The sequence below is a fragment of the Maylandia zebra genome, linkage group LG17, assembly GCF_041146795.1.
Source record: "Maylandia zebra isolate NMK-2024a linkage group LG17, Mzebra_GT3a, whole genome shotgun sequence".
NCBI lineage: Eukaryota > Metazoa > Chordata > Actinopteri > Cichliformes > Cichlidae > Maylandia > Maylandia zebra.
Genome location: NC_135183.1, coordinates 11,802,476 through 11,828,375, shown reverse-complemented (window position 1 = coordinate 11,828,375; position 25,900 = coordinate 11,802,476). Strand labels below are relative to the sequence as shown.

At 39.1% G+C, this 25,900-nt stretch overlaps 2 protein-coding genes and 2 non-coding genes across 7 annotated transcripts in view; all 4 read right to left on the bottom strand.

Moving 5' to 3' along the window:
• The window catches only part of LOC101485789 (carboxyl-terminal PDZ ligand of neuronal nitric oxide synthase protein), a 246,267-nt gene extending 235,739 nt beyond the window's left edge, over positions 1-10,528 (bottom strand). The window contains exons 1-2 of one of the 3 annotated variants that reach the window (XM_024805650.2): positions 10,071-10,528; positions 9,667-9,738 (exon numbers count right to left, since the gene is read on the bottom strand). In XM_024805650.2, the coding sequence (XP_024661418.2) occupies positions 9,667-9,738; positions 10,071-10,175 (177 nt within the window). In that variant the 5' untranslated portion in view covers positions 10,176-10,528. The remainder of the gene's footprint in view (positions 1-9,666; positions 9,739-10,070) is intronic. The other 2 variants (XM_024805649.2, XM_024805651.2) reach the window with 2 other exon arrangements.
• Positions 10,529-17,805: 7,277 nt separating this feature from the next.
• On the bottom strand, positions 17,806-17,877 carry trnah-gug (transfer RNA histidin (anticodon GUG)). Its single transcript has one exon. It is a non-coding gene; the product is annotated as a tRNA-His (tRNA).
• Positions 17,878-18,637: 760 nt separating this feature from the next.
• Positions 18,638-18,709, bottom strand: trnah-gug (transfer RNA histidin (anticodon GUG)). The gene has a single exon. It is a non-coding gene; the product is annotated as a tRNA-His (tRNA).
• A 546-nt stretch (positions 18,710-19,255) lies between these two features.
• Positions 19,256-24,671, bottom strand: LOC101486270 (fetuin-B). 2 transcript variants are annotated; one of them, XM_004567357.4, is made up of 8 exons: positions 24,532-24,671; positions 24,222-24,444; positions 23,955-24,068; positions 22,955-23,033; positions 20,767-20,933; positions 20,400-20,513; positions 19,906-20,040; positions 19,256-19,670 (listed from the first exon to the last, which is right to left on the bottom strand). In XM_004567357.4, exons 2-8 carry the CDS (start codon positions 24,420-24,422, stop codon positions 19,416-19,418), a joined length of 1,065 nt encoding a protein of 354 aa, XP_004567414.2. In that variant the 5' UTR covers positions 24,423-24,444; positions 24,532-24,671; the 3' UTR covers positions 19,256-19,415. The 2 variants fall into 2 exon arrangements, with proteins under 2 accessions (XP_004567414.2, XP_004567413.2); XM_004567356.6 differs by having other exon boundaries at positions 24,222-24,639.
• Between the last annotated feature and the right edge of the window lie 1,229 nt (positions 24,672-25,900).

Genomic DNA, 25,900 nt, shown 5'->3' with positions numbered 1-25,900 from the left:
TCAGAGTTAATTCACTGTCTAAACCTGCAGCAAACACTTTATACGCTTTATATCTTTCAAGCACAGATACATAATCCTCCTAAAAAAACACTTTGATTTACTTTCACATCATCGCTTGCATAGGCCCCCTGATTGAAATAAGTAGAAAATATGAACACAGTGTTGCTCACACAGAGACTTTACTTTGGCAGGCCGCCCAGGTATATTTACAGCTCTAATAGTATATCTGCCAACTCAGAGTTCTCTTTTTTTCCATCAGTTCTAGAGAACTACACCATCCTCGATCAACGGACGGTCCTGTTTGATTTCCTTTTACAAGTTCAGTTGGTGCTAAATACCAAACACCAGCCTGCTCAGGTTGTTCCTGTAGTAGTCCTCAAAATTCATTCAGCTACTTCACCAGCCCCTTGTTCCTCAGTCAGATGGACTCCAACTCTGTTATCCCGAACTGCTTCTACTCAGGAGAGTACCACAACCTGGACGGTGGAGAAGTCATTCAAGCCCAGCTCACCAAGACCACAGAGAAGAAGAAGTGTTGCATGATTTGTTGCACACCTGTTATATGGAAATGTGAGTCTATTTAATCAGTGTTGTTATTCTCGTTCCCTCATTTGTCCCAACTTCACTTCACCCCCAACCAATCACAGCAGATTATGCCGCTGCTACTGCTAACTGTTGTGAATAATAAATGGAACATAGGAAAATGTTCATTTTAATTTTGTGAAGCATATGCAGGGAAACAGGGAAAATGCTTACACATTCTTTATGACTACTAACCAATGATAGGATGTTCTGTTAATCATAAAATCTGAAGAAATTTGTGTCTACGTGCTTCTGCGATCCAATTCACTCAACAACTTTACCACCAAGACTTTCCTCTTTTGCTACAACATCTGCTTTTCAAGCACAGACATGGACCAGGTATCTGTCAAATATCTCCTTTTTTTTTTCTTATTTTCTTGAGTGATATTTCTAACGTGAAATCAGGAGAGAAATCCCTCCTCCTTCAACCAGGAGCAAACTGGACAATTTGGTTGTTTGATATTTATCTGGGGGTTATTTAATGTTCCTGAGACTAAAATGTTAATACAAATTTCACAGGATGAGACATATTTCGGTGGCATGGCAGGCATTAATAATAAAGTAAGAGGGGAGGGATCGAATTAAGTCTGTGTGGCCATTAGTTACAGCGAGGGCTGACAAAGACCCTGGTGTTTCGGAGAAAAAACCCCGTTAATCAGCCAGAGTTTCACTCGGCCTCTGATGAAGGGCAGGACGATGTGACAAGCAGAACAGATTGTTCATGGAAAAGGGGGCCACGTGCAAGAGGGGGATTAAATGAAAAGGCCAGGAGAAAAGGTGGGATTACAGAGAAGAGCAAACAGAAAGACTTGCACATTTAGGACTACATATTATTCTTGATTGTAGCCTTAAATTTCAACAGAGAAGCCAAGCAGGAGGAGGTGTGTGTTTGCAAACCACATAAAGGCACTGGGTTGCTTAGTCACACATACACACAGTGTGTTGGAAGAGCTGAATATAGCTTGAAGACGACCAAGTAAAAAGCTTACAGACAGAAATGAAATGGAACCTCTCATATACACTGACTAAAAATTATGGGGAAGATTCTTAGTAAGGTGCTAGGCCACTCCGTTCCACCACAATAGCTTCAATTCCTAACAGCTTTGGATATCTTAAGTCTCCTGAACTACTCGCGAGACAGAATACCATTCTTAAACACTATATTCGCTCAGTCTGTGTTTTGATGATGCTTCCTGTGCTAAATTTCTACCTCAGATGACTAATCAGCAGTGTGCTGCTAGTGTTCCAAATACACCTCCATGAATATATTCTGCCAACTTCCAAATGTAAGCATATCGCCTATCCTTATCAGGGTTACCGTGAGGAAAACTGTTAGTGTGGTGTGTATTGTCACCATAAAAAAGTCCTGTATAAAGAGTTACAATATTGTGTTCAAGGTCAATAGATTTATCACAGTAACTCGGACTATATAGAGCTATTTAAAACTTTCTTACTACCATTTTTTCCATTGACGACACATAGGCATACCAGGACTCTAAATATCATGTTATCTAATTAGGACTTTATAACATACATGAAAATAACAGGTTATAACCATTTAAATACATGTACAATGTTCCTGGAAATACTATACTATATTTATATTACTGTAATACTATATACTATATTTATTGCAAAACATTTAAACACGTTTTACTTAATGAAGTGAATCCTACACGTACAATATCCTCATACATGAAAACAATATCAAATAATACTTCTAAGAAATAAAAAATACTGTTACTGAAAATTATGTATATTAAAATGGGTTTTAAACATAGCAAATAACAAAAGCCTGCACTTTGCACTTGTTTGTACTGCACTACAAACTTTTTTGTACTATAAGCACGACGAAAACAAAGCGAATGTATACAAAATACAACACTTTTCTCCTTAAAGTAAATACTGCCCTTAGAGTGAGCTGCTTTGGTGGAGGTTTGCTTCTTGTTTTTAACTTGGTTACAGTAAGTGGATTAGCGAGAATCCTGATTATTGCTTTTGTCCAAGAGCACCAACAGGGGGTCACTAGTGTAGACCCAGCCTATTGGGGCATTTGGCCCTGTTCACATGATAAACGGTGGACAGGACAGCAGAGTTTATCATGCTTCTACCAAGCTGGGGGGTGACTAAGGGCCTGACAACGGCCAACTAATGAACACAGAGGAAAACGTGTAAAACTTCAGGCAGTCAAAAGATGTTTACCTCTTAGGGCTGTTTTTAAAGAATGCAATGCTCCTTAAAAGCCTGAAAATCCTTTTTTAAACAGCATCATACAGATTAAATTGGGCTTAAATTTCAACCTTGACATCCGTTTTTGCTTTGTTTAATGGCTCAGTTCTAAAAAGTTACCACACGCTGCTTTTCAGATGCACTGACATAAAAATCATGCCTCCAACAGCACTGAGCTGAATAAATCATTACTCCATTAACAATTGAGTTACATACCATTGTTAATTAAGCCTTACATGTTTGAGCCTTTAGCTCAAAGAGATTCCTGTAACAACCTGAACCATAAGTAAATAATGGAGTGTGTATACATGCCATCTCTCAATCAGCAGCTCGCCAAACCCTCTGCTATCTGTAACGAACACGGTAAGTTAAATATTAGCCACTTCTTAAACACACTTACATGGAAATGACAGCCTGCCTGCTAGCACTTCGCTGACAGCTAGCATAGGATAAACCGCAGGGATAAACATGACATTGAGCAAGTGTCCCATAACATTAATGTAAACTACACAGAGGCTCATTATGATCACTTAACCTTCCAAACCAATCGTCTCAAACGATGAAAACGGAATTTAAGGAGCAACTGGGGGCGAAAAGGGAGGGCGGGTAATGAGCCAAACACAGGTCATTATTAGCGCACTTCATGACCTTTAAACTGTGACCTGAAGTTTGAAAAGGACCTCTGAGCTCTGGCCAAAACAAAAGAGAGAGAGCTTGAAGAACACAAAGAGATGCTTTAAAACACTCTACAAAGAAATTCATACATAAGCAAAAATGGTTTAGCATAAATCTTTACCACTTCAAAACAGCAGCGAGGACGGCAAACACTGCGTTTTACTTAAGAGGAAACCCTTTGGATAAAAACCCTCCTTCACACTTCCTGATGTACTTATAAAGACAAGCACGTTTAGCAGGCTTCTTCATGAGCACTCCAGGAGTTTTTAGCAGGCCTCTACTGATCATCCATAAGTCACAAACGTGGTAATAACCTTTATGGACTAGTAGATCTACTCTGAGACAGTTTCTGTGTCGAGTCTGTGTAGAGGCGCAGTTTCTTATTATACCTGCCATCCAACAAGAAAAATCCCTAAAACCCTTTAAAGACAGATAGTGAAACAACAAGCGGAGAAACCAGGAACTAGTCAGCTAAACAGATTTTATTTGGTGTGTTTTAATACATGATGGCATAATCCATTTTTATCCACTTTCTTCCAACCTCTCCAATCCCCTAAGTGGTCCTTGAGCCCAGATTTGAGGCTGTTACACACACAAAAAGCCCACTCGAACAAGGCTACCTTCAATTCACTGTTTTCTACATTTCTCTGTGCTGCACTTTGCTTACTGTTTATGAGCACCAACATGTTTTAGCTTGATGCAGTGCTGTTGAGTCTCTGGCTACAAAGCAAGGAATTGATGACATTTTTCAGAAACATATTATCTGTTTGTGTATTAGGTCTTTTTCTCAGTTTTGCAGAGCATATTTAAAATAGAATCAGATCGACTAATCTGATAATAGGATTCCAGGAATGAATAAGTGAAGGCTACCGTCATTTCACATTTCTTCAGCTTAAAGGACACTTCTTATGTTAACTTTCAACATCATATGTTTTTTTATTTTTCTTCGAACCCCATTTTTTTTTTACCTTTTACTAATGGGGGTCTCTTCTTTTACCTCTTTTCACTCTCTGCATTCTTACACAACTTTGTATTTAATCATTATTATTATTAATATCTGGATCTCTTCCACGGTGTGTCTTTGTCTTGTGTTCTAAACTGTGATTCAGTTCACTGGGAGGTTTGAATGCGACGGGCTGTTTCCACTGACCTGACATGTCCGTGTTATTTCCCCAGCATTACTCTTCAGAGAGTTATTCAGCGTGGTTAGCCACTCAGACATATTAAACATAAAGCCATTGATCTACTGTTGCTGCGGTGAGGACGAACAGTATGTAGGCATGTATGGAAAATACCAGCCAGGTTTACAGAGATCTCACCAAACTGGCTGTTTTTCCCGGTTTAATTTTCGACCTCATTAACTGCGGCTCAGTGTAGATTTCACACTAAATGCCGGCTCTTTTTCTACTGTCAATTTTTTAATGTACATATTCAAACACTTTTCAGAGAGCTTTACCATAAATTAGTTACTCTAAAACTTTCTACATGCCATTTACCTCTGTAAATACAATCACACTGCACTGTTCACAAGAATCTGTCAGTTTTGACATTCTGTAGTATATCAGCAAGAAGCTGCAGAGTATCATGTAAAGCAATCATCACAATGCAAAAAGAAGATTCAATACAAATAAGTCACACAACAGATGAGTGTTTGAAGGTCCTTCATAATGCAAGACATCACTTCTTAGAAAGTCCATTTATTAATTCAAGCGGATTACATGAACAGAACAAAAGCTTCTTTACTTCATTAAAGTCAATCAAATAAAGCAGGTCAGCTCCGGCTGCCAGTAATTAAAAGACTTTTTTCCTGATGGAGAAAGGCTGTCACTTTTACCAATAATGCTCACCTGTCAGCACTACTAACTTTCTGCTTCATTAGTTGTCCCCTTTCTGTGGTTGAAGCAGTTAATTCTCTCCTTGTGAGGACTTGAAATATGAACACTGTTCATATTTTCTGTCTGAAGGGAAATAAGCTGAGGCAGGTGTACACAACAGACATAAACTATACATGTTTGCACACAGTCGATAGAAAGTCTAAGGCAAAGGTACAAGCAACTGTACAATTACTTCACTGGGCCACTTAGCATAGCTGTCTCCGTGATAATTACAGTTTGGTCACATTAATGTGATGTTGTATCAGGTCCTCAAGCACAGTGTGAAGCTGGATGAATTAAGTCACGGTTCAGGGATATTTAATCATTTCAATTCTATAACTTCTTTGCTGGGCGGCACAAGAAGGTTATAGGTTCATATCTACTGAACAAAAGACACATTTACAGAAGAATACAGCCATTCTTTGGTTGCCATTTCAGTGTTTCCTCTTTAAATTAAATAAGAAGTTAATTACTGTACTGTATTAACTGAGTTTCTGGTCTTTCTTGGAACTGTCGCACGATATTTGTTTAGTCACATTTCGCTTATTCTTTGCACTGCGTGCTTAAGGTGATACTACATTTAATGTACAGTATCCCTCCCTTAGTTAATTATCACAGCTTCCTCCTTCCTCGTGCCACACGGTTAAGGGAGTGCTACTGTATTTAATGTAAGCACTGTTAAGACAAACACTGGCCAGACCAAATTATTCCCTACGGGAGTCTGTTCTATGGTGGCCTATTTCTAGCTGAACTTTGCACTGTGTTTGGTCACACAAACATCAGGAAATCAAAACCACGGTGATCAAAAGTCTCTGAAATGAGCTGAAAATAATCATCACAAAACTGCTACATGATTCAAACGTAAACATCTTTATTCCCACGAGTCTTTGGGCTCGCAAGAAGGAACAACTAATTTTAATAGAGCACAAGACTGTTCAGTACTGTAAATATTTCCTCTCAGTGCCTAACTGTATTCACAAAGATTGCACATTACTGTTCAAAACCTCCATCCAATTTCTGCAGTGGACAGTTTGTGCAAAGCTTTACGACAGTTTGCTAAAATGCTAACTAAAACCCAGACTAATAAACTTGCACTGTGCTTTCCAGCCACCAGCTAATTGGTGCACCGAGCGAACACAAAGGTCCTGGTTCAGCCTGACAGCCAGAGGAACTGACAAAGCATTTCCATTTCTGTCTTTTACGTACTCCAGCTCCACCGCTGTGCTCTTTCAGCCCTCACAAATGTCTCGTCAGACACATCTAATCTTCTCATCCCATGCTGCTCAGTCTTCCTACAGTCAGTTAACCCAGCAAAGGGCGATTAATGAGAAATTAATCTCTTTAATTCACTGCAAAGGTCTTCTCTTCTTTTAACCAGATAAGCTGCTGCTGCACTTTTCCAGATTATGATAATAATAAAATTAATTTATGAAGACCAGCATGTAATACAGGATCCTCATCTCTGACTGGTCTGTAGCTGACAGGGAGAAAAAAGGCAAAATAAGACAAGAATGCATTTAGGTGGATTTTATTTTATAGCTCTTTCAATCTGTATATGCAAGTCTATCTTTTCACTAACAGAAGAAAGGAAAAAATGTGACATGATCCTCATTTCAGCTTTAACAAAACAGGTGGAGAAAAAAATCTTTATTAAAATATATCTTTGTCATTTGATGATTCACTATATAACTGCAAAACAGACCCTGAGTTCCAAAAAAAAGTTCATAAATGCATTAGTAACTTTTTCAACATTACATTTCTTTCAGCTGGGAAGTTTCACTAAGTGAAGTGAAAACTGCTCTTCCCATCTGTTAAGTGTTTTTCTCCATTCATTTCTGGAGAGATCATTAATCATTCAACAGCAACGTGCAACACAGTGGGTGTGTTTACTCGTGTGTGTTTTTATGTGCGTGCGTGTGTGTGTAACAAAACGTCAAATCCTGCCGGTTTTTGCGTTCGGCTCCATTCTAGGTGCCTATTTCCTGCTCTGCACTGTTGTCTGTTTGTTATCAGCTACCAGCTTACAGGTGACTCATGCACACAATGAACAATGAAACCATACATCAACCGGTTGCCAGGCAGCGTCCAAAACTTTGACTGACTCTGCAGAAATGGAGTCTGATAGTAACCTTGCAAGAAAAACACAAGCTGCAGGAAAGCATCATTTTGACTAACTTTCACAAATTTCACAAGCTGCTGGTGTTACACGAACATTTCAATTAGAAACAAAACATGAGTGCCGGTAACAGTCAGCTTTGTTTGGTAGCTGTCATATAAAAGACAAACCAGTTACTGTAATTGTGGCAGGGAAATAGGAAGTTGTGTTCACATCTTTTATGATTATTCATCACACTACTGCATTTCAACACCACAGAACTTGGAACCTTGGGAAAAACTAGCATGTTATCTTTTGTCTAGGCATTGTTCTGATTCCACTTTTATGTTGCTGTTCAGGGAGCAGAGAGTAGAAGCATCCAATCTGTGCATTTGCTGTGCTTTGTCAACAATCGCTTCCCCCGGAACTTTCTTCAGCTGCTCAACAGTAACAGCCTGGGAAGCGAGGGGAAAGTTGATCAATTCCATAATGAAAAGCTCTGTTTTGATGTGGTACAAATGAAACGCACAACACTGATTTTTATTTTTATTTTCTGTACAATTAAACTGAAGAAGGACCAAACATTTTCAGGGATAGATAATATACGTCAAGAATCAAGAATAAACACTGTAGGCTGCAAGAATGTTGCTTGATGCCCAGTTGTAGTCCTTAATCCACAGTGAACTGGTTTTATGGGGCAACTCTAACTGCAAGGATAAATAAAGGACAGCGCCTCTATAGCTCCCTTTGTTGTTTCTTTCTAAGTGAAACTAACGGCAAAGACGCATGATTGTCTCTGCCAGTCATAAACCTGCTGAAGATTACAGTGTTTCTACTTTCGGTGATTTCTTTTCCTACTTAAAAAGTCCAGATTTTGCATAAGGTGTAAGCGTGTACTAATCAGTAAATGAATGCCCTAAAAGTAATTAAACAAACCAATCATTTCTGCATTTACCAAAACATACTGGGGCATTCCAGTGCAGTTTTCTTACATAATCACTGAGTGGAGACTGCTTCGGCATACTGGTAACCCAACTCAAACAAAATGCCTTCAGAGTGACTCCTGCAGCGCCCCGATCCCCAACGTGATCTCCATTCCAAGTTTGATACCTGTGGTTTCCCTCCATTGTGTTGTCCAGCCAGTGTCAAACCATTTTCACACCGGAGGAGCCAAACCAATGCTCGTTTTCTTGCCAACAACAACAACAGCTGCCATGGCAGCATTCCGGGAGGTCCACTTTTTAGGAGCAGGTCACTTCTTTGTTAAAGGGCCAACGAGAGGGTTTTTTTTTTCAACTCTGCTCAAAGGTTGAGCAACTTGCTGAAATGAGCCAATGGCAGAGCAAAACTGAAGTCTGTTAATGAGGGAAAAGTGTCAGCATTTTAAAATAAAATGTCAGCATGTGTGGGGGGCACAATTTTCTTTAAAACCACAAGATTATAAATAGGGACAGAACTAACACTTCGTTTCCACCTACAAGTTCAGCACCAGTCCCCGAAAACATCAACACCTCCAACAACCTACATCAGCTTGCCGCAATATGATTGGCAGACACATTGATTAAGATGAAGCCTTCTTTTTGGGAGTGAAAAAGCTGTAAATCTTGGATTTACACAGCAGAAAGAGGGGGGGAGAGAGGGGGTAAGAGTCACACTCCAGTGCACCGCTTCAAAGGAAACTTCAAAACACTGATGGAGCACATGGGAGACCAAACCTCCCACCAGGCAAGACATGTCAAAGACACTCAAAGGGCTCCACGTTTAAACTCCAAGGTGTGTTCACACAAAACTAATGCTATATAACAACACTGTGGCCTTCTCCAAGTCAGTTTTACATGGCCTCACATGGTAATCTGACATGTGATTTAAGCATTATATGTAAAATTGATATTTAAAAATCCAACTGAGTCTGTCTCTGAATTAAATGAGTACAAATATTAGAGGAAGCATAATTGCAGTGCTCATTATTAGAAGTAATAACTAAGCTATAAGCCTATAATAAGCTAAAGTTACGTTCAGGGTCCAGTTCAATAGCATTGCGCTCTTCCATCATAATTAGCTTCGCAATGCCGAAAAGTAAACAGATTTTAAAAGAAAAAGAAAAAACCGTGGACAACGTGGAGTCGTGTCCTATCAAATGATGTGGAAAAGGAAAAATATGAAAAAATGCAAGATTTTAAACGGCGTCCTGTCAGGCTCCCTTCCACTCACCCGTATTCTTCTCATCGCTGCCACAATCTCCACTCGGCTGCTCGGCCGCGCCACATCCAGACTGCCAATGTACTAAAATATGACAGGTACAGCACATTAGTGAAAAAGGAAGCTGACTTTCCTTTAATTTCAAACACAAGTTCCTACAGTATGGTAATAATCAGCCCAGCTTTGGGCAACTTTTACCTCTTGACAAGCTGACAACTTAAGTTTACTGCGTGAGCACAAAACAAATTCTCGGGAGACCCAAGAGTCTTATGCCAGTTACCTGTTTTGTTTACGGTATATACGAGTTAAACAAGGCGCTATTCAGGCACAGGTTAGTTAACGAAGAAGACTCGGTAACATAATAAAATATAAATGAAGTGCTGCGCTAACCACTTCAAAGTTACTTGGAAACTCACCTTTGCCTCGAAGTTGATCCCATGCTGGAATGCTTCCTCGTTGTGCAATGGGATCCTCAGATCGTGCCCATCATCTACGAGGTTGTACTTGGTTTTCCCAGGCATTTTGTTTCATCCAAATATTCCTACTCCACGGTGCCAATAGGATATATGCGGGAACAGCTCGGTTTACCGGGGATAAATCCAAGAAAAGCAATTCCAAATCCGATCAGTGAATGTTCTCCATAGCGGCAAAGCGTCCCGACGCTACCACACCGCCGTCAACAGCGGCCACAACTTCACCGGCGCTCCGGGAAACTGCCGGCCCGCTAACGGTCACCGCTACGGCTTTAACGACACACGCAGGCCGACACAAACAGCGTCATGCGGGGACAGATGTGTTTTCCCGACTTTTCCTGTGGCGAGTGTGGAAGTTCGTCGGGTCCTGCCTCCGGTTCAGGACTCCCCCCACCCCGCCGCCCTCATGGAGGAAAGGTGTGATTGGAGGAGTCCGGGGATCCCGCCTGTTTCCATTGGAGCAGAGACGCGCCGTGGCCATGAGGAGGAGTGGCTGAAACTCTCGTACCTGCCCCCTCCACCCCACAACCTGCCCCCCTCCCTGTTTACACACACACACACACACACACACACACACACACACACACACACTATAATGGAAATAACCTGAATGACACCTATGCAAGTGGCGTGTATATTTACAGGTGTTTACTGTAAACGCTGGCTTTGGTCAGCAGTAAAATAACCTGTATGTAAACGCACTGCCTGGAGACTGATGCAAAACGATGTCCTTCAATTAGCAAAAAAGTAAATTAATTAAAAAATGTTGAATTTCATCTCTTGTGATGTTATTTAACATTTTTGGAGAGATATTGTGAAGAAGAGATAGCACGCCTTGCTTTTGATCTTTTTGCCATTAAAATAAGAAACACAGCCTTACAGGTGTAGCAAGAACACAACTGGGATTTTGAATTAAATAAAAAGGACAAGGCTACCAACTAGTGGCCACATCTGCTAACACCTAGTGGGAAGCTACTACATAAACGTGCAAGTTAAATATATTGTGATTTTTTTTAAAAGCACACCGTACTTTTATAAATATTTTTATGAATATTTTTTTTTAAAAAAGGAACCGTCACAATAAAACATGATTTTTTAATGTTATACTCATATTAACATCAGGAACTTATAACATGTTATTTAAAAATTACAGTAGGCGTCTAAGTTTTTATTTAAGAAAAATAGAAAAACCTCACTTAGTAGTTTGTTATAATTGTTTACATCTTCTATTCAGAGTCTTTCTGAATAAATTTAATTGAACTTTTTACATTTTATTTTATCTATTATTCTGATGTCTTTTTCTCAACACATCATTTTGAAACCTTTAAATATTACAGGCTTCAGTATTGGGAAAAGGAATTATGATACACTATTCTAGATGTTTGCATTGCATTGTTTTGTCTCACTCCAAAAACTCAAAATCTTACCAAGTATATTTGTCTTATTTCTATTCAACTTAAAACACTTAAAATAAGACAAAATCAGCTGCAGAGCAACATTTCAGTAATATATAGGGACGTAAGTGTAATGAGATAATTTTGACTAGAAATAAGACAAATATACTTTTTTAAAAAGTTTTTGCAGCGCTTTATTTCAGATTTGTCACACCCCTATAAAAACATACATCAACAGAAAAGAGACCTTTAAAAAAAGTCTGACTTTAAACCCCTGCACAATCCAGAAAAAGGAAGCCGTAGTCTAGTTAGCAATTTTATCAGTACAATAATAATAGGCTGCTGTTGCTGATAATTAAAGGGAGATCTTGCGCACTCAGACACTCATGGACAGCCATCCACACATTGTGTTCAAGCAGCTGGAATAACAGTATCTCCAGGAAAACAGACCTATGTGGTCAGTAGACAGGGTAGTGTTCATACTTAATGCAGTTGTTATGTTGATGCACACACCATCTGCGTCACCCTAGGAGTTAAAGATGCATCACTTCCCACAAGGTGGTCCCAGGCGGGTAGGAGTGGGGAAGTGGAGCAGCACAAATTCACATTCACGCCACCTCTGTGGAAATTTCCAAAGTGCTGCTGCTGCTGCTAATAGGGCTTGTAGCAGTGTGGTATGATTTACTCCAAACTGCCATCTCCCAAATTCCCACCTGCTTTCTTAATTATCATCGTGTTTCAGCGTGCAGTTAAATTAGAACATCATTCTCATACATCAAAATTAACTCCTCCGTTTAGCAACTGAGCACTTCCTAAATGCTGTGGAGGTGGATTACCTTCAAACCAAATCACGTAATTACAGAGAACATTAGCTGGCCTCTCAGCTTTAAATGAACAAACACACATGAAGCCCTTATAACAGCTCACTGATATAACTATCAGTGAGCTTCTTTTTATTCTGCCTGGAGTATTTTGACAGGTATCTCCATAAAAGACGGCTGTATTACACCAATCCTTCAGCCCTTGTGGTCATGGCCACCTTGCCCTCGCGGCAGCTATTTGGCAGACATGAACAGCTGCTGTCTGTGCATGAGGAATTTATGCTCAGTACAACCAGTTATCCACTTAGGGACCCCATGTGTTCTTAAGGCTCTTTAAAAAAGGATAGAGAACAATTTAATCCTTGCCAGGTCACCAGCTTCATATTGATCTGTTGATTAGGGATGTGGCATCATAAGCACACGCTCCCTGCATGAACTAGGTCTTGAATACTGTTCACACAAACAGCATGGGTCCACATAGAGGACAAAAGGCAACATGCAAGGTTGTCACAGTCACATATTTGTGCCCTTGTAGGGAAATCTTTAACCTTCAGTGACAGTTATGTTGTTAACCTAAAGGTGAAAAAATATACAAGTTTTTTTTTTGAAGAAATATGTATTCTACATTTGGAAATAGACTAGCATTTGTATGGATGTTTTTTCAGGGTTACTACAGCCACTTCAAGCTTTAAATATGTCACCTATCTCACATCTACTGCCTAATGTGGATGTCTTTGGAGTGAACTAGAGCAGTCAAACAAATTCCACCAGTCATGGGGAAATTGAAGTTAACAGTAACCACATACACATCAGATATATACTGATATATAAGAAAGGAGGAAATAATAAGTCCTTTAAATCTGAAGGAAAATTATTTAAGACCTGAAACAGATTATTTCCTGATACTACATCTTGAATCTAGGATAAACACTAAAAATGCAAGTTTTTTGCTAAAAAACACATTCATATCTTTTTGGCCAATTCATTTTATTCTGGCACAGGTATTTATTTGGGCATTATAATATAGCTCCTGCCCTTCTAACACTCTAAACATTGCTGTGATAGCCTCTAAATACACACTGTGTCATTTTAAGTGGATCTTCTACTAAGTAAGGTTTACTTATAAAGTGCTTTTAAAGAACAAAATTCACAAAGTGCTTTACAATTTAATATTTTCAAATAATTTTTGCAAATATGGCCTGTCCCTGTGGTAAAAGAAGATGGCGTGCGCATCAACAGTTGAAGTTGATGTGTTTCTCTTAACCCATTCCTGCACTGCACTTGCTTACAGTAAAGTAATCAGGCAATCAGGACATGATGGCCAAGACCCTGTGGCATGAGCTGCAAACTGGCCCGGGTCTGTGTCACACTATACATACAGATATTGTCTGTATGTATTGTATGTATACTTTTAAGGTGCCTTTTCAATACCCCATCATGTTACTGATCTGTTGTCAATTAATGTAATTTGTTGCAAAATGTTACTCCAGTGGTTTCTTTTTATTAACACTTACTTTTCCAGTTTTTTTGTTGTTCCTTTTCAAAAAATTGTGAGATGTGTTGCATGCCCAACTCCTGTCCTAATGTCTTTGGAAGTGGGATTCTACGATGATCATAAAATGTATGTTACCCTTTAACCACCCAAGATTTGAGAGCAACAACACAAAGAAATCAAGGACTGCATTAATAGTTAAAGATACTTTTCTGCAATTGTAGCCCTTGGCGCTATGGTGGTGGTTACAGTGAATGGGCACAAATGATAGAAGGTGGCTTCTTGAAGTAAACGTGAATTTACCAAGTCAAGTATCAGGGATTAATTAGTCTAGGTAAATGCTATGCTGGTTACATTGGATTGGAGGATAAACTGTGTTTTTGAGACTGCCCCATTTTCACAGACCACCTTTAAATCATAAAGGGGGGAAATAAATAAATACAAGAAAGGTGAGGTGGTATTTTCCATTAGTTTCAGGTGGCTGAGGCATCAACATATTTAGGAATTCCACTCATACCACTTCATCATATCTATTTTGCTTTCCCATGAGGAAGGACCTTGTCTGAGACTATTTACCACAACATTCATCCACACTAAGCTGGTATTCTAAAAGATGCTCACTTCAGTAGCTTTATCTTAACTCATCAGTTTAGTTTTTAGTGTGAATCAGAGCCCTGTTGTTCTTTTGGTACCAACATCATGCATTGTTAAGGTCAGCAGGAGCTTTGAACCTGGGATATCTTTTGTCTTAGCCACAAGCAACAAGAAAAACACAGACACGGTAGGTTTAAAAGACAGTCCCCACACAACACACACACATGCATGCATGCACAGCCTTACACATCTTGAGGGCCTTTTAAGCTAAATTAATAATGGAGATCTTTAAAGAATGTGGGCCACACAACAAAGAAGGCAGACAAGAAGGGAAGCAGCGGGACAGCTAATGACATTTACAATTGTGCCTGAAGCTGTGTAGCAACATGCAGTATTAAAAGCTGTCTTCACTTCACACTTGGGGGTAGATTAGTACAGATATAATCTGCCTCTGTTACAGCATCCAAGCACATAAAAGGCTTATACAACCCAGTGTTAATTATGTAGCAGGCTTGGACGTGCAATTAAATGTAAGTCTTTGCTGTGCTTGTTTGTAAAAGTGAGTGAAGTCACATAGATGGTAAAAAAAGAGGATCAACTGAAAGATATGTTTGAAGAGATAAATTAGTCTTACAGTCACTCCAGTTTGTAATTTTGATTCTCATAACAACCACCGTTGATTTTATTGCAGTGTTTGTTTTAATGGTGTTTTTGACACTCATGCCAAATATCTGCAACACTGTCATGTAGCTCATATATTGTGGTTTACAGAGGAATTTAAAAGCTGTATCATTCATCACTTTTAGGATCAACCCAAACTGATGTGTCTATAGCAAGCACCAACATCCAAGGCTGAAGAATGAGGCCAAATGGGGAACAGCCAAATACAGAGTGATTTCTGAAGTAGCCACTCGAGGCTGGCTCCAAAAGTGTTTCAGTGATGTAGACTGTATATAAACGATGGATATAGATGATGATTCACCTGATAGTTTTAAAATACACTTTTAGAAGCTTCAATGTACCATTCTACCATTTGTTTGAGTTTTCTTTGGCTATATTTATTTGTTTTAAGCCAGAAGGAGATTTAGGTTAAGTTAGTTAAGTTACAAGGTAACACTAGCAAGCTTGGGTAGCAAGATACATTACATATATTTGCTTACTAGTATTAAGTAATAAATAAATGCTAAATAATTATTGGAATTTTATTCACCTAAACTGATGCAGAGATTTTCTTTTTGACCATGCTGTAAAAAACAGCAAGCCATATTTTTTTTTATGACAGAAATCCATTAAAAGAGAAATACAATCAAGAATACTGCAAAAAGGTCCAATCACACCAAGAAGGGGGCGTAAAGGCTACAGACACAGACTGGATACAACTGCTTATTTCCAAAAAAGAAAAACCCAGATGGCGTCCAAAATTCTACTGTTGAGGTTTCAAATTGCTATGGCCAGAAAGCAACGGGTAGCCATTTTTATATACAGTCTATGACCAACAGTTAGTTTGGTTTTTGGTGAGACTGTGGCTACTTTGGCACATTTGCTTTGAAGTAAATGCTCAGCTTGATGCTAGCATTTACTAACATTAAAATGTCAGCATCATACTTGCAAATGAAGATGCAGATATTTTGACCTCTTGAGAATATACTTTAGGTATACAGTATACATTTTACAATATAAAAATTTTAATATTGCATACTTTCTATATATAACCACTGTGAAAGCGTTGCAACTACTTTCACTTTAAATTCTGACTACACCCACACATAAGCTACATAAGCTACAAAGCACTTGTTTTTACTTCATTTATTATTTTCTATGCTATTTTCCATGCTCAGGGTTAGGTTTATTCTTTATTTTAGTTAATTGTTATTTAGTGGTGTGAAGGGAACCTGCAAAGTAAGAATTTCATTGCTCTGTGTAACCACTTGTGTTTTGCAGTGTGACAATAAACTTCGTGAACCTTGAATCTTAGGTATAACTGAGCAATTGTGAAAAGTCCTGTAATTCATCCTGGAGATGGCATGAATAAACATTTACAATACTTAATGCTAATCCGTGATATATTGTAAAAACATGGGTGAGACTTCAAGTTTCCCATGGTGCTACTAGGAGAAAAAGTCAGGTAGTTTTCTGAGCACTATAAATATTCAAATGCAATTTTATGGCAGTTTAGTTAGATTTCAGCCCCTGCAGCCAGTTTGGAAGCACAAAAGTGCAGCAGTTAATCCAGTAGCATAAAGGGAAAAAAGAGAAAACTCTGAAGTTATCTTTTAGGATTACTGGACAAACTGTCCAGTGTGAACTCATTGAAGTGAAAAGAGAGATAAGGCTGACACCATGTGGACACATCGTAAAGTGTGTAACACTGGATTGGTTAACAGAAATAAGAGGAGAATTAGCTCAGTTTTCTTGTCTTCTATTAAGAAGAAACCAGTAGTTTTGAATAGTATGGCTTGTTATTTCCAGTGTGATTTTTGCATCTCATACATCTTTTTAATGTGTTAGAAAACACAATTTATGTAGGCTGTTGATGTCTGTTTTAACACAACTGTCAACACAGATGTGGTAGCAAAGCATTTGACAGATAAAAATAACCACATGTTGTTCTTGGCAGCCAGAAGCCTCTTTTATAAATGAGTATATCAATTTGTATTTCTACATGAGATGGCAGTCTGCCAGGTTTATTCTTCTCCTGAACCGGCCTACATTCTGTCACAGTGCACACTGTGTGCTTCCGCCTTAACGGCACACGAAACTTTCACCACAGATGACTGCAGTGCTCTCCTGTTGTGGGCATCACGAGTCAGCCAAGAGCCTAAAACTGTCTAAAAAGAAAGAATTTGCTGTCTGATATGACAGCAGAGAAGAAAACTTTTTTAAAGGTTGTATTAGTTACAATACATTTGTAAACTGATTGTGTATGTGTGTGTAATGGTACATACACACACACACACACACACCGAAGAAAGTGTTATATTCATAGATAAACAGCTGATGATGACGATGATTACATTACGTTTTACTTTTTCGTAAAACAAAGCCATATATAGACATACACATATGCGCACATACTACGTGTACACACACACACATATATATTCATAGACATACACACGTATGTGCTCAAACAAAATCTCACGTGAAGTAAGAACTCAATCACCGAGTACGAAATGGAGTAGGCGGAAATATGTACACACTTATTGCAGCCACTCTATCTATTCACTGTGTTCGTGTCATCCCTACTGGTATATACTCGCTATACAAAAAAGAGAGAAAAAAGTTACAAAAACCTACGTATAGAGATATAATTATTGGTAATATCTATACGACCAGTAATGGATTTCATACTCTTACAAAAGCACTTTGGCAAAAACTGCCGTGACCCGGATTCGAACCGGGGTTGCTGCGGCCACAACGCAGAGTACTAACCACTATACGATCACGGCGAGCTGTCCTCAGTACACCAATTTAACCTGGAATATTTGATCCCATAGACGTCACCAGCCCCCCAACGGAATGGCCTGAGATACCGCCGATCGGTCTGGGAAGTGCTGAGGGTTGGTGTATTTCTAATGCATTTCAGAGCTAGATATTATTTGTGCTATGGGCTCTCCAACATGTGTTCAAAAGCTTAAGTAGCTAATGCTTTTGTAGATGCAGATTATTGGTTTTAAATACAACTCTGCTGCTAAATGTTTCAATGTATATTACTCATTAATGGATCGTAATAATGATCTAGTAGGCTAATATAAAGTATACAATTTTGAAATATGCATAATGAATATAATTAATTGTCAAAACCATGAGAATTCCCAATTTTTATGTAGTACTATGGGATTTAGAACACAAGAATTTTACATTAGAGCAGGCAGGATATCGCGAGTTACCGCGAGATACCAACATTCCTGACTTGCTTACTGTGTTTCAGAGAAAGGGATGATAAATATGGAAACAAAAGTTTTGTCTCTGTGTTTTTGGACCAACAGCAAATCTTTCTGTCTTGTCTCTGTTCAGCACCAATAGATATCACATTTCACCTCTACAGGTTTCTTATCTTGAAACGAAATGCCCCTTTTGCCGCCAGGGTTTCTGATTTCAAACTTATTCTCATGAGCCACGTGTGAAGCCTCTGTGAGAAGAGAGAAAACAAGCAGATCTGATTCTGCATTTCCAACTTGGGAGCTTAATGTCTGGAGAAAGTAGTTATGCCGTGGCCCGGATTCGAACCGGGGTTGCTGCGGCCACAACGCAGAGTACTAACCACTATACGACCACGGCAAGTTGTCCTTGAGAGTGTAGGTTTTATCTGGAATATCTGATCCTGCAGACGTCATGCACACCCTCCCTCCTCTCCCCCCAATGGAATGGCCTTAAATACTGCCGATCTGTCTGGGAAGTGCTGAGGGTTGGTGTATTTCTAATTCATTTCAGAGCTAGCTATTTTGTGTGCTTTGGGCTCTCCAACATGTATTCAAAAGCTTAAGTCTGCAGATCTAAAACTGGTAATGGAAACAAAAAAACATCTATCATTTAGATATGATGAGAGCCAATCAAAAACGTGATAGCCTCTTGATAAGTTTGTTAACTTATGCTGTTTAGCCTACAAATAGGCTAAACTGGCCAAATCAACAAATAATGAGGTCATTGCAAAATAATAAAGTAAAATAAATAAATAAAACAACCCCCCCAAAAGTAATATGTAGCTTAAAATGAGAAGAGTTACTTTTTAAAAATAAAATGTGTCCAAGAAGTTGCTACAGTGGGGTCATTATTTGATTAGGTAAAGTACCGATTTGCTAAACTGATAGAAATAAATTATACAACTTCCAGCTGTGATAAATACTTTATTTAAATGATCAATGAACAGTAAAGACAGATTTTTTTTCTGTATTAATTGCAAGGTTTTAGTTACCATTTCTTGTCTTGAACTAATTGCAATATGGTTAAAAGCAATCTCTGGACTGAGTACTGAAGGTTCAACCAATCAGAGCCTGAGATTCCGTAAACCCAGATTGTGTCTGCGGGGTCCGGGGCAGGAGCTGCCTGCTGGTGAAGCTCTGGGAGAGGCAGGCTGATTCACCACAGTCCCAAGGTTCTGAGACACGGAGAGTGTAATGTCTGGGCTGGGTGAGTCTGAGTGGAGGTGCTCATGGGGATGCAGGTGAGTGTGGTTATGCTGCTGGTGTTCAGTGTGCACACTGCCTGCTTTTGCGTGAGCCTGCGCCTCCACAGAGGAAGCCTGAAAACGGAAGATAGTCAAGAGAGCGGTGGTGCTCAGCAATGAAGCATTTGTCAACATTTTCGAACTGTGTTTTAAAAACCCTTTAACAATCAAAATATCAGAAGTGCAGTGATAGGCTGTGAAGATTTGTGAACTTTTTTTTATTTTTTATTTTATTTTTTTTAAAGTTCACAAATTTGTGATTTGTGAACTTTTTTTTATAATTTAAGTCTTGTGTTGTTCAAACAAGTACCTGAGGTTCATAGATCTCACATTTCACCTCTACAGGTTTCTTATCTTGAATCAAGCCATCCCTTTTGCCACCAGGGTTTCTGATTTCAAACTGATCCTCACGAGCCACATGTGAGCCCGAACAGAAGCCTCTGTGCTGAGAAGAGAGAAAACAAGGAGAGCTGAGCCTGCATTTACAGCTTGGGGGATTTTTGTTTGGAGCCAGTGGAGATTGGATGCAGTACACAGAGCACACCAAAGGTGAGACCAGGCACATGAACATAGGTTTAAACATGATAAATTAACCACCGAGTCTTAAGACAAATATTATAATTATAAATTGAGTGTAAGGTGCATTACTGGTCTTTAAGATATCTATGCGTATTCTTTCATCACTGTCAGAGGAGTTTCACATTCAACAGCAGATTATTGGCAGTTTTTCAGCTTCAGCCTGGTAGCAGTCCAGTTTTATGAACATATGGTGAGTAAACAGAGCATTATTTTCTCATTACTTACAGCAAACTGACAGTCCATAGGTGTGCAGCGGCTCAGTTCACTGACATCTGTTTCCCTTGAACAAACTGTCTCCACTATAGTGAATTCCACAAAGTAGGACGGACCAACAACCCACTGAAAAATATATTTATGAAAGCCTAGTTTAGGACAGAGGTAGGTCAAAATAAGCGAACTATGACCAAAACTAGTCAGATAAAATTGCTAAGAGCTTTACATTAGGTCTAGTCTTTTGAAAAGAATAGAAAACTAAAAGTACTTGCTTAGAAGAAATCACACATAAGCTTAATTTGTATTCAACCTGTTTCTTTACTGACTCTCTGCCTGCGTTTGGTTTCTTTTTCTTTTTCATTTCTTTTTCTGTCTTAACCTGTGAACTGGCTTTCGTTATGTTCTCCAGAGTAAAGTAGTTGGCCAGGCGGCTCTCCTCATTGAACCTCTGCAGGCAGAGATTGGCCGTCTCTTTGACAATGGGCTCATTCAGATTTTCGGCCGTGGGACAGTCTGGGCACGTGTCCACCACTGCAGTAGCTGGAACTGAACACAAGGATCAAGAGGTTCAAAGGTCAAAACAAAATTCTGAAGCCTGAGGGTCATCCTGTCTCAATCAATCAACTCATTTGTCACTTCTAGGCTTGACTATTGTATTTAGGTTCTTCTAAAATCTCTATGAAAATACATGATTTATCCAGAATGCCACAGCAAGACAAGATAGAGAAACGGAATTACTTCACTAGTGAGTACACACTGTTAACCCTTGTGTGGTGGATGGCATTGTTCTCAAACAACAATTTCCTACTCTGAGCACACAAAGCACTTTTTAAATACAAGCCATATTTGCCAAAGCACTTTTATGCCCAATTGATCTAACATTAATACACATTCCTTCACAGGGAGCAACTTCGGATTGGCACACAGTACTGAACCAGCCAGGGCTCAAACCACCAACCCTCTAATTATTAGAGGATCATGTTATTAGAGCAGCTATGCTTGTAGGTTTGTTGGACCCTTGCTTTGTTTTTGTTTTTTTAATTTGTAATTATAGCAACCATAGAAATTGAACCCTTAATAGATGTTTACTTTATCCCTATGTCAACCAAGACAGACCACATCCATGTTTCATATGGGTTATTTACCTCTGTTAGAGCCAATTTCTTAATAAAAGTGAGATTTACTAAAATTTAATAGAAAAAGAAAAATCTGTCATTATCAAGATATGGGTCGAGTTTTTTATTTTTTTTATTTTTTTTTAAGCAAAGTTTATTATCACTACTGATGTTTATTTCTTGGAACTTGAAATTGATGAGATTCTTGTGAGTCTATAGTTCAGCCCTCAGAAATGCATCTGCCCGTTCTGGTTTACTAGTGATGGGAATTCCGGCTCTTTGTAGAGAGCCGGCCCTTTCGGCTCCCACCCGGCTTTTCAGGTTGTTTTGTTGCTTTAATTAATTTATTATCAACAACAATATAAAATTGTTGTCATAAAATGCAAACAACAACACAATAACATATAAATGAATATGCAAAACAAAAGAAAATGCACATTCTCTGTCATATAGGCCTGGGATGATTTTTTGGGAGAGGGTTTTCCTGGTTGGAATTGCATACACAGGATTCAGTGCATGAATATTCTTTCTGAATCCTTTAACATCCACAACTGGAAATGGTTGAAAATCAAGTGCAGTCATTTTTGCCAGGTCTTTATCAATTGAGTTCTGTCTTGTGGTGAACCACTGGAGGGCTCCACTCACACCCAGTTCCTTCCATTGCACTGATGGGTGGACAGTTCTCAGCCGCCTGCGCAGGTTGTTTGTGGAGCCGGCTCTATATGATATCCTTCTCTTGCAGACTCTACACTCTGCCTTTGTATTGTCAATAAAATTGAAATGGTTCCAGATTTTGCTTCTTTTCTTGGTGTCACTCAGTTTCATTACTATACCTTTCTAATGTGACGATGTTGTCTCTTGCAACAACCCTGGCTCTCTTTCTCTCCCTCTCCTGCTCTGTTCCTGTGCTACTGCGAGTGTAACTATCACCCCTTCTATCATGTTTGTGCATCAGTATTTTTAGCTTTGCTAGTTCCTGACAGGTTTATATCGAGCTGGCTCAGGTGCTGCTGTAGCACCTGGTTAGTACTGAAGGCTAGAGTCCTCACTGCACGGGTCTGGGTCTGACTCTCTGCCCCCACACCATTTCCTGTGTGTCATTATTCTTCAGTCTGCCCCCACTTCACTCTCTAATGTCTGCACTGTCCTGTTCACCAAAGACAACAAACTCATATTCTGAAAACTCTTCCTCTTTGAGGTTTTTTGATCAGAGAATCTTCTCACCGTCTTGCTAATTTGTTGAAAAAAAAAATGCAGAGTTGTTCCTACATGAGGGAGGGCTTTAGATAAAAAGACAGATGTAGGTGATAGAAATGTAACAGTGTTGGAACTGTTGTGTGAACAAAACAGAGTCTGATTGCTTTCTGTGGCTAAGACGCTGTAAATAATTTTCTGTTTTATACAGTGAAGTTGACAAAAATACAGAAGAGTCTCAGTGATGCTTTGATCTACCTTCACGAATTGTACAGGAGTAGCTTTGTAGTTTGACTTGAGTGTGAACATAGGCAGATACTTGACACTCTCCATACACCTGAAATACACAAACACATTTATACAGTAGCTAAAGACACATGTACGTGTAAGAGGTGAACCACAGCAGCTAAGAAATTTCATACATTCATAAAAAAAACTATCTATTTACACTTTACTAAGCTCATACATGCAGAACATATGAATGTATGCATTACAATGCAGTGCTTTGTAAAACAAAGACAACAGAAGACTCACTGTATTAAAACTCTGAAAAGGTTGTCGCTGCAACTTCTGGTATTTTAAGTCAAATTTTCTGATAATTTTATACAGCTTTACTTAAAAAAGACCTAAATATTTTTTGTCAGTCTGGTATTGTGAAATGAATCAGGATCTATAACTTGGGACAGATATGTCAAAAAATGTCAAAGTATTGGCCGGTAAAAAATCCACCATTCAAACTCTCATTTTGAATTCAAGTTTTTCAGATCAGTTTATTTGTACAGCGCCAATAGTTGTGCTGAGGTGACTCTAACACTATAAAATAAAGCATGTAGAATACTTTTTAACATTACATTCTTGGTTACAAAAATAAAGAAAATGAAAATTTCCTTTAATTTTGATGCCGGATTATAACAATTTATATCACAAAAATATCATTTTTGTCCTGATTGTCCTGTGCAAATAGTGTCAAAAATGCTGGAGTTTCAAGATGCTAGTTATAATGTAGTTATGTGTGCATATTTTTCATTTTGAAGACCTGGGTCAATCCAATCACAAATCATATTTTTAAAGATATTTTTTCCTCTGCCTCCACAATTTGCATGAAAAATGTGCGGCCCAAAGTTTGCATACATTCAAATATCAGGCATGGTAATATAGACCAGTAAACATTTCAGGCTTTTATCTTTGACATATTCACTTTCAAACATCGTCTCAGATTATAATGTGTTCTGTGACATGTGCATTGCTTGGTACTTACTGGAACATTCCCAATATTTCTGACTTCACATTGTTTCCACGGTTTTCCACTGGTGATGTGGCATTTGGTCTCCATGACATCGATGGTTAGTTTGTACAGAGATCCATCTTTCCCCTGGACACATTCATAAATAAGCAACTCTATTTTCTTTCTTCCTTTTGTGACTTTTCTAACATAAAAACAATATGGCTGCTGGTCAATATGTTGCAGCATGCCTTTGTTGCATGATCATGTCTTTGTGCATGCATATGCATAATTCACCCTGACCTGTTCTGGAGTGTGAGACAGATCATAGAGCCTGTTGAGGCTCCAGATGTATCCAATTTTCCTGTCCTGGTTGATCTGTTCCAACGCCTCTTCTGCCACTCGCACTGCATCAGGGCTCATGCAGCCTGGAGGGTCCGAGGCCTCCCCTCCCTGGGGCAGCAAAGCCAAACATACGACCAGCAGGTACACACTCATCCTCATCTAACACACATACAGACTGGTCCTAATAAAACAAAAAATCCCACCTACTTGAATTACTAAATCTTATGCTGGCAGATCATTTAATAATGAAACTGAAACATGCATTGACCTGGAAATCTTCTTTTGCAGGACCTAATAAGTAATCCCAGTTTTTACACAAAGAGTTGTGAGAGACACATGTGAGACTGATGCTGGACTTTCTCCTCTTCCTGAAAGGATGAACAAACAGCTGCTATCGGCTGCTCTGCAGGCCAATGACTGGCTCAGACAAACTGAGCGGTCACAGTGCACTGGGGAACAGGGCAAATCAATGAAAAAGCTCACTGCACACCTCATTTCAGTTCTTGAATATTACTTAAAAAAAAATTCTTTAAGAAATGAAGTCACGCAGTCTTGATGAACAGGAATGCCTGTGAGCTTTCGATTAGCAGAACTCTTCTCAGCTCATCTCATCGAAGCTTAAAAGAAAGTGAGGGCCATTTGCAAAGCACTCCATCAGTGTAAGCCACTTCTCTGCTGCTGATTCTTCTTTTTATTTTATGTGTGCCAGTTCATACTTCCTCATAGTAACTGTAACTGGCAAATCTAAAAAGCTCATGTCAGTGGTATCATATAAAACTTAATGGGCTAGCAACAGTGGAGTGTGTGCTCTTTAGCTGTGCTTTTTGTTCATTTGATTTCTTTTTTCAAAATGAAGAAAACTATCTATTAGTTGAGTTTAGAAAAAGTTTGAGTTATGCTGCAGGAATCGATCAAAGAGTTTTGGATATACTTTTATCTTCTGTAAATATTTCTGTTGGAGTGTTTCCTGAAATGTGAATTAGAGGTTGACTCACTTTTTTCCTAATCGTTTTTGTCACATTAGCAAACACTCTGCATGCTCGTGTGCAGCCTGCTGTGCTAGAACAGATGCATTACATGAACATCAGCGCCGTGTGAGTGTCTGAAAATAGTTTGAACTCGTACTGCTTTACTTCAGTAAAAGTCATAATCCTACTAAACTACAGTAATATGAAAAATGTTTTTGAATCAAAATACGGACATGTGTATTTTTGGTGCTGCTGTTCTATGTTTGTGTATAGGTGTGTGTGTGGGTGTGTGTATGTGGCAGAGCACCCGTTCTTCAGGCCTGGTGGGTGTGTCAGCCAGGCCACACCTGCGGAGGAGAATCACACACACCTGATCAAGCCTTGTCTGGGAGCTATTTAACAGTTTGGCTGAGCGCTCTTTGACGCTGGATTGTTGTGTGAGACTCCACGTCAGTCATCTAGCGTCTGTGAGTGTATGCCTACTGGAATTAAGTGTCTTGATGGCTGCCTCTGTTATTTCCCCTCAGGAGGAGCGTGGAACACCGCAGGGCAGCAAGCACGGGGTGTGGGGACACACGGGAGTGGAGAGCACTGAGCATGGACTTTGGAGAAGAAGACACGACACGGGAGTCATGGAAGTGCACGGGGATTTATTGTCATTTTGCTGCC

Coding starts and splice junctions, on each gene's coding strand:
- LOC101486270 (XM_004567357.4), bottom strand. CDS start 24,422: ATGAGGATGAGTGTGTACCTGCTGGTCGTATGTTTGGCTTTGCTGCCC. Junction 24,069..24,221: donor TGTCTCACACTCCAGAACAG/GTCAGGGTGAAT, acceptor GAATGTGTCCAG/GGGAAAGATGGATCTCTGTA. Junction 20,514..20,766: donor TAACGAAAGCCAGTTCACAG/GTTAAGACAGAA, acceptor TATATTTTTCAG/TGGGTTGTTGGTCCGTCCTA.